This window comes from Anomaloglossus baeobatrachus, chromosome 5, assembly GCF_048569485.1.
Source record: "Anomaloglossus baeobatrachus isolate aAnoBae1 chromosome 5, aAnoBae1.hap1, whole genome shotgun sequence".
NCBI classification, from domain to species: domain Eukaryota; kingdom Metazoa; phylum Chordata; class Amphibia; order Anura; family Aromobatidae; genus Anomaloglossus; species Anomaloglossus baeobatrachus.
Window position 1 is genome coordinate 300,027,954 of NC_134357.1, and position 12,314 is coordinate 300,040,267.

The following is a 12,314-nucleotide window of genomic DNA, read 5'->3' on the forward strand; positions in this document are numbered from 1 at the left end:
AGCCAAGCAGCAATCACCAGGCCCATAAGGGGACAGGGCCAGAAGCTATCCCACCAAGGCCACGCTGCCGGCAGACGGGCCAGAGAGAGGGGAGCAGGGTAGTAACAGCTTCCCTGGAGGAGTCCTACCACGCTTCAAGCAAGGGATCCTCCCAAACAAAAAGAGTGCAAGGAGGGCGAGCGGACAGCTACCCTCAGAACGGCCTCCTGGAATTCCTGGTTCCACCTGGTTATCACAGTGTCGCCTGGGTATCTCACCGTGACCTCTAAACAGTGAGTAAACACGTTAAAAGACTTCTTGGACTGTGTTTGAGTCATTCTGCGACCTGTGGTCCCACACACTTACACAGGGGCCTGGGGCTTGCCTCACTCTCAGGAGGCTATTACAACTGACTGCACCCACCATCAGCCCCAGGCATCCCTTAACCTGCAGTGGTGGTCCTCACTGACCGCAATTCTGAGAGTGGCGTCACGACAAATCCCAAAACGAAGGTTCCCTACCTGTGACCAGACCGTCTCATCCCGTGGAGTCCCTAAGGGTAATACACTGCTGCACCGCACCTGTAGGGCTTCACATATACAGGGACAGTCAGGCAGGGAATAGTAATATGCACCCAGAACTGCTCGTGGCTCTGGGTGCATATTGGACCTGACAGGTTCCCTTTAAGCATGTCTGTGCACAGCACAGTGCAAAACATGTGCAATCTCCTTCTTTCACTTGTAATTTTGTGCAAGGAGAGAGCTGTACCTGCTGGTGGAGCGGAAAAAAACAAAACAAAAAACCTACATGTAAACTTATGTTTTCATATATTTTTGAACCTGAAATAGGACTAGGGTTGGGGCTAGAGTTAGTTTTAGGCTATGTTCGCACGTTGCGTTTTTTCCCGCGTTTCTGCAGCGTTTTTAGCTGCAGCGTTTTTGTGCCAAAACGCATGCGTTTTTGTTTTCCAGCAAAGTCTATGGGAAAAGAAGGTATCCTGTCTGCACTTTGCTTTTTTTTCTGCAGCGTTTAATTTGCATATTTGTGGTCAAAAACCATGCTGAAAAAGAAGCAGCATGTCAGTTGTTTTTGCCATTTCTGCAGCGTTTCCTTAACATTGGAGTCAATGAGAAATGTCAAAACGCAACCAAAAGCAACTTTCCTGCGTTTTTCATGCTTTTTACCTGCTTTTCCACTGCGTTTTTGGCTTCAAAAACGCATGCTTTTCTGGCATAAAATTAAAGGGTTATAATGTTCCTTTACACACACACAATAACCGAAAATTTAAATGCTAAAAAATAATAAACTTTACCTATTTTTCTGTTAAAATGTACATAACCGCTATTATTTCATTAAAATTGATATTTTCCATATAGTTTTATTAAAAGTTAATTTTATCCTTTTAATTCTCTTTTTTCATTCTTTTTGACTATTCCAACTTTATTTCTCAGTGTCTTGATCTACAAAATGCATCTGCAGAAACGCAGGTGAAAACGCAGGTAAAAAGCGCTGAAAACGCACTAAAAACGCGGTAAATACGCATGCGTTTTTAGCGCTGAAAAATGGTCAAAAGCCATTTGGTCAAAAACCAAGGGAAGGAAAACGTGCAGAATAAACTGCAGGTACTCCGACGCAACGTGCGCACATAGCCTTAGGGCAATACAATAGTTACTCAAAAAAATGTTAAAAATGAAAGAAAAACAAAAGATAAATTCTAACAATGTATGGTGATGTAAAATGGCATTTTATTTTTCAAGATATTTCCTATTTCTTTTTAAGCCTGTTGGACAACTATATAAATGTTAACAAATACCCACAAGGGACATACAAGTGCATCTCAATAAATTAGAATATCATCAAAAAGTTAATTTATTTCAGTAATTCAATACAAAAAGGGAAACGCATATATTATATAGATTTATTACACACAGAGTGATCTATTTCAAGTGTTTATTTCTGTTAATGTTGATGATTATGGCTTACAGCCAAGGAAAACCCAAAAGACATGTCAATTGTTTTTGCCATTTGGGTTTTGCACTGCAAAGCTGAGTTTTTGACCAAAGTTCTGCAACAAAAAGGCTGCAGTTTGAACTGCATAGTGCGGTTTAGAAAACCAAATTCCCATAGACTTTGCTTGAAAAGCAGAACACATCCATTTTGGCATTAAACGCTGCAGTCGAAAAAGCAGGTAAAAAGCAAAGTGCGTTCTTACCCTAAGTGTTTAAAATGGTTCCTTAGTCTAGTTCAGTAGGCTACACAATCATGGGAAGACTGCTAATTTGACAGATGTCCAGAAGGCAGTTATTGACACATTCCACAAGGCGGGTAAAGGCCGCTTTACACACTGCGATATCGGTACCAATATCGCTAGTGTGGGTACCCGCCCCCATCTATTGTGCGACACGGGCAAATCGCTGCCCGTGGGGCACAACATCGCCCAGAGCCGTCACACATACTTACCTGCCTAGCGACGTCGCTGTGACCGGCGAACCGCCTCCTTTCTAAGGGGGCGGTTTGTTCAGCGTCACAGCGACGTCACAGCAGCGTCACTGAACCGCCGCCCAATAGCAGCGGAGGGGCGGAGATGAGCGGGACGTAACATCCCGCCCACCTCCTTCCTTCCGCATTGTGGCCGGGAGGCAGGTAAGGAGAGCTTCCTCGTTCCTGCGGAGTCACACAGAGTGATGAGTGCTGCCGCAGGAACGAGGAACAACTTCGTTACTGCTGCAATAACGATATTTGAGAATGGACATGTCACATGTCATGAGAATGGACATGTCACCGATGAGCAATTTTGCACGTTTTTGTGACAATGCAAAATCGCTCATAGGTGTCACATGCAACGGCATCGCTAATGCGGCCGGATGTGCGTCACAAATTCCGTGACCCCAACGACAACGCATTAGCGATGTCGTAGTGTGTAAAGCCCCCTTTAGCCACAAAAGGTCATTGCTAAAGAAGCTGGTTGTTCACAGAGTGCTGTATCCAAGCATATTAATGGAAAGTTCAGTGGAAGGAAAAAGTGTGGTAGAAAAAGGTGCACAAGCAACTGGGATAACTGCAGCCTTGATAGGATTGTTAAGAAAAGGCCATTCAAAAATTTGGGGGAGAGACACAAGGAGTGGACTGCAGCTGGAAGAGTGAAGAGGCCATAATGCAAGCTGCTTGAGGTCTAGTGTGAAGTTTCCACAACCAGTGATGGTTTGGGGAGCCATGTCATCTGCTGGTGTAGGTCCACTGTGTTTTATCAAGACCAAAGTCAGTGCAGTCGTCTACCAGGAAATTTTAGAGCACTTCATGCTTCCCTTTGCCGACAAGATTTTTGGAGATGGAAATTTCATTTTCCAGCAGGACTTGGCACCTGTCCACACTGCCAAAAGTACCAATACCTGTTTTAATAATCACAGCATCACTGTGCTTGATTGTCACGCAAACCCGCCTGACCTAAACCCCACAAAGAATCTATTGTCAAGAGCATGATGAGAGACACCAGGCCCAACAATGCAGATGAGCTGAAGGCTGCTATCAAAGAAACCTGGGCTTCCACAACACCTCAGCACTACCACAGGCTGATCGCCTCCATGTGACGTTGCATTGAAGCAGGAATTCATGCAAAAGGAGCCACGACCAAGTATTGAGTGTATTTACCATACAGCCTTTCAGTAGGCAGCAACATTTCTGAGTTTAAAATCATTTTTTCAGTTGGTCTTATATAATATTCTAATTTTCTGAGATAATGACTTTTGGGTTTTCTTGGCTGTAAGCCATTATCATCAATGTTAACAGAGATAAACACTTGAAATAGACTCTGTTTGTATGAAGGTAATCAAGTTACCGAAATGTACGTCAGACTGTAGGCCTCTGGACCTTGCCTCCCACATCGCCGCATCAACAACTTTCTTGTTCGTTGTAAGTTCACCTTGGATTTGCACTCTATATATTATTTATATGGGTATATAGCCAGTCTTTGGGCACCTTTATATACATTCTTATATTTTGTGGAGTACAAATCCCAATTTTGGTAGTTTGATGACCTCTTGTGGTGGCGTTATGCATTACAATTGCTTCATTGATGTACAACTATATTTCCATGGATAGCTGGGTCCAGATTCCTGGTTTTACTAGCAATTCTGCTTTTTGTTCAGCTCCACCAACTTCCTGTTATTCTTTTATATTTGCGAATATATTTCTATTTTGCAGTATTTTGGCTGGTTGATCATTTTTTTCCTCCTTTTTCTGTTTACTCTTCATTAATTGTCAGCCCTCTTGAGATACATTTTTGTTTGCAGATGCAAGTTTCAGATTTATTTTTTTCCTGTAAGAGTGGCTCTCCCAGTAATATAGGCTGGATATGAGGTCTGTGTGTATCCAGGATGCTGCATTCTTTACATGCTTTCAATTATCAGCACAGCTCCCACACTGTACATATTTTGTCTCCATGTGGTCTCCTCCATTAGTAAAGCTTTTTTTTTTGCTTCCTCCCAGACATACATTCTTCACTCTCCACTGCAGATCTGTGTATTCTTCCTTTGGTCTCTGCTTTCAAATGATAGAGCCTTCAGAATCAACATCAGGAGCTTGAAAAATATGTAAGGTTTTGCAAGATGACTGAACTAAATAAATGAGTTATATATGTGATTCCCTGGACTAGCCAAGTAGTCACAGGTAGACCCCCTGCACAAACACCCTTCCCTTAAAAAGGTGACAGCAGCCAACCTAAAATCCTTGTCACCTCTCTGTGTTCAATGGTCACACCAGGGGGCGGAGCCAGGTGGTTGGCCACACCCACCTAGGAGTCCAGAGGGCCTGAGACAGGAAAAAAACAGTCAGTACAGTCACTTTGGTGCTAGAGTGCTAGTTCAAGTGCAGCAGGCCTGCAGCGGCAACACTGACCGGTGCCGAGGTCGTAGCCCTGGTACCGTGGCAAGGAGGCAGACGGTGGTTGCCGCCTGCAGGAGCCGGGAAGATGGCTGGTGGAACCGCAAGGGACCGGGACAGGGTAGTGGCCCGCCGGTACCGAACCGGGGAGCCAACTGGAAACCAGAGCACCAGGAGGGGTACTCAGATCCAGAACGGGGTCCAGAAGCCATTGGACCACGTCGAATTCACTGATTGAGGTCTGGCCCTTAGGTCCTTCCCCATCCCAAGACCCGAATCTCCTTAGTAATAGGTGAATACAGAAGCTTAGGGTACAGCAGGTATTCAGGAGCTCCACCAGTACCTATAAATCAGTGGCCCTGTGAAGTACATTTGTTAGTTCACTTTTTTACAAGGCATTTTTTGAAACATTGCTAAAGATCCGAAATGTGTTTCCTGTGTATTCAATATATAAGCTACATAAGTTGTGTAGGAACACTTCCTGTCTGGTGGGGGCAGTAGTGCGCTCCAGCGGCATGGTTTCTCATGGGGTGCTCAGGCTGGCTGGATCCTGTAAATCCGGCCAGCTTCAGAGCTGTTGTTGCAGGTTGTATAGCATGCAGCGCTCCTTTTTTAGGAAACCAGCCACCACCTGCAGAAGTGGTTGGTTATCTTTACTCATTTAAGACGTTGCGACAACCATTCCAAATGCATTTTTTCCCCTGTGCTTTGACATGTATTATTTTTTTCATGTGGTTTTGAGACTTTTTTTTCTTATTTTCCTACTTTTAAATTCTATATTGAACAAATCCACCAAAAAGCATCTATAACTCATTCATGCTGCCATTTGTCAGTAGATGTTAGATTACTTTTATTATAGTAAAATAACCACTACTGATGGAATTTTGAAACATACAAATCATTGCGCGAAACCCCTCCAAGTCCTTAGTATTAATATCTATTAAAAAAACAACTGTAGGGGAAACTGTAGACAAAAGTGGAAGCGTACAATAATTCAAGCTACACAAGGCACTAACAGAAATGTTATACTGACACCAAGTGGCAAAAGGTGTTATAGCAGATTAGGGAGGTCTGACACTGTGTTTTGTATCTCGTTCAGTGGTCATGTTGGGGCTTATGTCTGAAGCCGTCACAAAACGGGAAATTCAGCACTTGCTGCTGGGTGACAGATGTTTGTGGAGAAGGGATCAATCTGATCTTTTCACCTGGGACTCATCTAACAAATGGAGATAATCAAGCGCAGGGGCGTAACGTGAAGCTTCTGTGCCCCAAATCTCCAATGGGGGCCGAATTTTTGCAAGTCTTTAATAGCACTGGTCTTTTCATAGAGGCCAAAATGACTTTTGGGACACCCTAGGCTCCAGGGCGCAAAACCTTTGTGTCGCCCAGGTTATGGGGTACTCGGTCCCAGGCCGTGTATAACTCTGGAATGTCACTTGGTGGCCGTTGCCCGGTTCCATGCCCTGGATGATTTTTGAAATAGGGGTATATTTACAGGGAGATCAAATAAAAGTTTATCACGTGACGCCACTTTCGGTTTGCGGCTCTGTGGATGGAGCCGCTGCTGAACAGTTTTCACTACTGGGGCTGGTGTTAGTGGCAGCCTGGATGTTGGGCCCTCAGCAAGCAGGGCCAGACCCCAGAGGATAGGTGATGTAGTTGGGTATTGAAAGAAGACAGGCCACACAAGGGGTTTCAGTGTAACTGGTTCCTTTACTCACGGCAAGATGTAAACTGGTCACCCGAGGAAGACTGGTGTTGACCGCAGGTCCCCTTAGTCCCAGTCCTGGTTTAGTGACCCGGTGCCCTCTTTCCCCTGCACCTCTCTTTGGTTGGTGGGTCCCCGTGGCTTGGAGCAGCTGGGGGTCCCCTCCTGGTAGTCTCTTAACGGCAGTCCGTATGACGGTAGTGTGAACCATGTAGGGTCGGAGTCTCTGGTCCTGCTCCCCGGTTCTCCCGTTGCTACTGGGTCCTGAACTTGAAGGTCAGTGAGGTCCTTGATGGTCCCCTCACTGTGCAGATTTTATCAGGTCTGCTTGGAGCGTTTGCCTGACCTAGGATTCTATACCCCGTCGGTGATGTGGCTCTGGGTGTGCTCCACCGTACTCCACCGGCAACCAACCGCTTGGGCCCTCAGGTCACTGTTTCACTCCTGTCAGTGCGTCTACTCGCTTCTTCTCTCTGTCACCGACTCCTGACGACTACTGTCTGACTGTCCACTGTCTGCCCCTCCCACCTGGTCGTCTAAGGGACTGGAATGGCTCCACCTCTCTTGGCGGCCATCTATTGGTCCAACCCTAGCCTGGTACCAGTCTATGGGGGAATTGGGGAAAAACAGGCATTATCTGGAATGTTTGTGTTGTTACCGGTATTGGTCTTCTGGGTTCCTGGGAGGTAGGTCCTGCATCCTGGTGGGGATGCAGTACCTTGTAGCTCCATGATGACCTCAGGGGCGCTACACTTTCACCTATTGTAGTTACGTCCCTGATGAGGAGCCAAAGACCTCTATGGGGTTTATTCCCAGCACAATTACCTACATGTATCGTATGGGGGAACTTTACATGAGACCAGCCGACCCCATCAAGGTCCATAGTGCTGGAGAATAAGACTCCGGGGCTAAACCCACATTCACCCAATGGACGTCCAATTAAATAAAGACAAGAACAAAGATGTAGAGGGGTAAAAAAAGATTTTATTTATAGATAAAGGTTAAAGGATAAAGGTTATTACTTATTGTATTATTATGTATAAGTGTCATTTATACAATTATCAGATTAATAATTCTATTTATGGGCTGCATTGATCCAAAGGAAGGCGAAAACCCCCTGTGAGGAATGGGCCAATTATCCTCATATCAGGGGGGAAAATTCCTTCCCAACCCCAAATAAAGCATGGCGGTCAGAATAAATCCCAGGATCAAGGCCTGATAACACATGGAATGAAATTAATTTTTATTAAGTGTATTAAACTATTTTTATATTTTATTATGTTTGTACTGAGCTAATGAATATTTATGTGTGTGTGTCTCAAGCTATAAATTATCTGAAAACCAACATTTTTTTTAATGATTTTTTTTATGTTTTTATAATAAGCCTTTATTTATTTTTCTTATTTTATATATTTATTTTCTATTTTTTGGACTAATTTATGTTTATTTTTGTGTCAACTAAAACAAATTTAAACCAAAAATATTGTATTATTACTTTACATACATTACATTATTTATTTTTGCTATAAATATGAGAACCTACTTATATATTCTGTTTTCCTAAACCTACTTATTGGCCACATTGATCCAGAGGAAGACGAAAACCCCCTGTGAGGAATGGGCCAATTATCCTCATATCAGGGGGGAAAATTCCTTCCTGACCCCAAATATGGCGATCAGAATAAATCCCAGGATCAAAGGCTCCTAACCTGATTTGTTGTGTGAAATTTTTTTAAAATATATTATTTATTGTTACATATATGACCTAAAAAAATTTGGTTTCTGTAAAATCAGCAATTTTAAAAAATATATTTTAAAATGTTTAATTTTTTTTTTTGGACACTAATTATGTTTAAATTTACTGATTGATCTATTATACTAAACCTATTTAAGGCCGTGTAGATCCAGAGGAAGGCGAAAACCCCCTATGAGGAATGGGCCAATTGTCCTCATATCAGGGGGAAAAATTCCTTCCCGACCCCAAATATGGCGATCAGATTAAATCCCCGGATCAAAGCCAAAATCTCCATCTACAATCTATGTGTCTATGTGTGGGTGTCTATACCTATCATGTAGTGTGGGGGTCTATACCTATCATGTAGTGTGGGGGTCTATACTTATCGTGCAGTGTGGGTGTCTATACCTATTATGTAGTGTGGGTGTCTATACCTATCATGTAGTGTGTGGGGGGGGGGTCTATACTTATCGTGTAGTGTGGATGTGTTGAGTGATGAGTGAAATACTTACCCGGCCTGTGCAGGAGCGAAGTTCAGGGATAATGGCTCATATTAGACTATTATCCCTGAACTCACAAGATGGACAACAAGCACAGGCCGCTCCTGGGGGGCAGAGTATCTTCAGGCTGGATGATGTCCGGTGCCAGCCCAGGATTGGAGGATGCAAAGTGAAGACCATGGTGCAGGGCCACGATGGCAGTGGTTGGGCATGAAGATGTTATGGAGAGAGATGGTGTTCTATGGCAGCCGAGGTGACACACAGCAGCAGAGACATAAGGTACGGGTCAGGAGGCAAGAAGTTCTGGGCAGTTGGCACGGGCTCATCCTGCAAGACATAAAAAGATTATTCAACAACTTCTATCTCCAGATCTTCTGTTATCTTAGAGGAATGATCTTTATAATGAATCATTCCTGTATGTAAGATCAGATATGAAGTATGGATATAGTGGTTGGTGTCCTGCGTGCACAGCAGTCACTCACCAGATGGTCTTGGATTCTCTCACAGCCCTGATCTTCTCATCCACCTAAGAATAACAGAGTCATAGTACAGTCAAAGTACAGTCATTGGCAAAGACAGAGTAGAAGACAAGGACAATGGAAATGACCACAAGATGAGAAGAACTCCTGATGGGTGTTATTGCCAGATGACTCAGTTCTTACCGGGCCCAGCTTGGTGATATGTAATTAAATCCGGCCACGGGGTCTAGGGCTGCCTTTTCCTCCGGCCACTGCATAAGATGGTTCTCCAGAACTGGCCTGAATGGTGTAAACGGCGGCCGTGCTCTCCTTTTCTCCAGATCCTCCCAGCCGATGGTGTTAAAGAATGGATGCGCTCTGATGTTCCCGCACACACCCAATCGCTCCTGAGGGTCTTTGCACAGCAGTTCCTGGATAAGATGTTTCAGGTCAGCATCAAGCCAAGATGGAATTTTAGGCTCTTCTCTGATGACATTTCTGGAAGCCATTTTGCTGTTGGAGCCGGTGTAAAATGGGGAGCGTCCTGTTGCCATCATGGACACCACAATCCCCAGGCTCCACCAGTCCACTGCTGTGCCGTATGCTGTTTTGCGAAGCACCTCAGGAGCCATGTAGTGGACACTGCCCATCACTCCAGAGATGGTACTGGAGGCGGTGACACCATCTCGGGCGAGTCCCAGGTCAATAATACGGATGTGGCCATCTGCATCCAACATGATGTTTTCTGGCTTTATGTCTCTGCAATTAAAGAGGAGAACAGAATGAGAAATCTTCCCATTGATTCTAGAGATATGAAATGGGTCATAGAAGGACTGGGAGGAGAAGCCAAGAATATAGAGGGGACAGACAGAAGGAGGAGAGTGCTGCTTACCGGTGGACGATGTTGTGTCCATGGAGGAACTGGAGGCCACATACCATCTCTGCTGTGTAGAATCTGATGGAGAGAACAGAGTGTAGTATCAATGTCATCGTCGTCACTTCTGTCCTGCCTGGACCACATACTCTTCCATCCCTGTCTCAGCTACATCCCAACTTCAGCTTTTATTTTTGTGGCATACCGTCCCCTTTCTTACCTTATGGTGTCAGTGTTCAAGTAGCCGCACATGTCAATCAAAGCCTTCAGGCTGCCACCAGACAGATACTCCATGATGAAAAACGCATGCTTCCGAGACTGTTGTGCGGCATACAGGTGACATAGGAATGGACAGTCTCTGGCCGCTAGGAGTATCCGCCGCTCTCTCAGGATGGTCTTTGTGTTGTCCTCATCTTTGCTGATGATCTTTACAGCCATGTGGATGTTTCGGCTGGGGACTGATGCCAGGACCACCTGAGGGTAATAGAGAATGCTTAGAAAATGCACATGGTAGGCAGAAATCATCTGGTTTATCTACTGCACAAGAAACCAGGGAAATAAGTGGTTTGTGAGACTATTAGTAACAAGGACCTTATAGCAGAGCAAAGCAAAGCCAGTCGTGCTGTGTGTGTGTTACCCACCAATACCATCTGTAAATAATACACGAACTGCATGTGACTTGGTTTAAATTGGCCACAGCAGCCTTTATTACCTATTATTTACATACTAACACAAGGGGGCGCCGTCCAACAGGCGACCCCAACAAATAACAATAGGTAACACAGTAACCAATACAGTAAATATACAACCCTGAGTAGGCCCAGTCCAGGAACAACTTCTCACCCCAATATCCCTGGCCGCAAGACACCGACCCAGAGATGAGGTATTAATCACCAACGGATTAATACCCCCAACTTTGCAGAACCCCGTGCCTGCAACATCCCGGAACCTGGAGCCACCATACCAAGATGGTGTCTCTCTGTCCAGTTACCATTGCCTTCAACCGCCTCTGGACCAGACCTACCCCCCGCCACAGGACAGGGCACGTGACTCCTTACGTGGCCTGGACCCGCCACACACCAAAAGCTTGTACCACACCTCCAGGCAATCCCAGCGTCCACAAAACAGCACCAAAACGTTAAGATGCACCCCCATCGCATCTCCGAAACCACCAGTTCAGCGACACCAACTTTTGGCGCCGCCCCCCAATAAGGCTCGATTGATACTGCCTACCACACGAGCCCCACTCCATTCCAACCTAGTCACACTATCAAAACTACCCCACGATTAAGCCCGGGTATGTCTTCCACAATGCAACAAACCAAACATTTTTTTTTTTTTAAAACATTCATAAGCAACTTCTCGAGATACCAAATCGCTGCCTCCCACTTACTGGACCAGTACCATCGACCCGTCCAGACCCAGCTGGCAAAAAATTCGGGCGAGCCTCAGACCGTTGAGGCCCCGAGAACCAACGAATGCCCAAATATCCAAATGAGGCACACCCTCACCACAAAACCCAGAGTTTATAAACCCACAGATAACATCAACCTGTTACGCCAACACATTCCACTCCCAAAAGACTCAAACGCCCCCATTGGCCTTAACACGATAACAACTGAGGCCAAACGTAACGCCGAAAAACAAGAGGACTCCCACCTCCCAATACTTCTCACAACCTCTTTCCTGAGACCACACCGAGGGGCCTCCGTGGCAGCCCCAATCCAGAAGGAATACGACCCGTAGTATTCCGGGCGCCCACCCCCGCCACTTGCAATCAAGTCTGCAGCACTGCCACAAAATGGTACCTTAACAAACGTGACAATAACGAGCCTGGGCGTCCTCACAACATAATTCCGCACCCGGGACCGCGTATAACAACACCAACCTTCACAACCCGCCTAATCTGATTCGGTGAGCGACGAAGCCGGCGCTCAACCCACTGCACCACCGCGGACACATCCTCCAACATCCAACCTCCGCTCTTAACCGTAGATGGGCTGACCAACCCCACAATCTCAAAGCCCCCCAAAAGGCTAACACAAACCGTTTTGGACAAGAGGAAACAAAACCCGCTCGTGCTCAGATGAACATATCAACCACAAACCACTCACCAAACGCTTCCACAAAACAACGGAGACAGACCCTTGTGTCCCGCTCCCTCACACCCTTACGACAAACC

The 12,314-nt window shown here is 45.5% G+C and overlaps 1 protein-coding gene across 1 annotated transcript; it reads right to left on the reverse strand.

The window, feature by feature from the left end:
- Window positions 1-7,590: 7,590 nt before the first annotated feature.
- On the reverse strand, window positions 7,591-10,575 carry LOC142310015 (protein kinase C delta type-like). The gene is made up of 5 exons (XM_075347494.1): window positions 10,353-10,575; window positions 10,151-10,213; window positions 9,463-10,017; window positions 9,283-9,326; window positions 7,591-9,127 (listed from the first exon to the last, which is right to left on the reverse strand). Exons 1-4 carry the CDS (start codon window positions 10,568-10,570, stop codon window positions 9,302-9,304), a joined length of 861 nt encoding a protein of 286 aa, XP_075203609.1. The 5' UTR covers window positions 10,571-10,575; the 3' UTR covers window positions 7,591-9,127; window positions 9,283-9,301.
- Window positions 10,576-12,314: the final 1,739 nt, after the last annotated feature.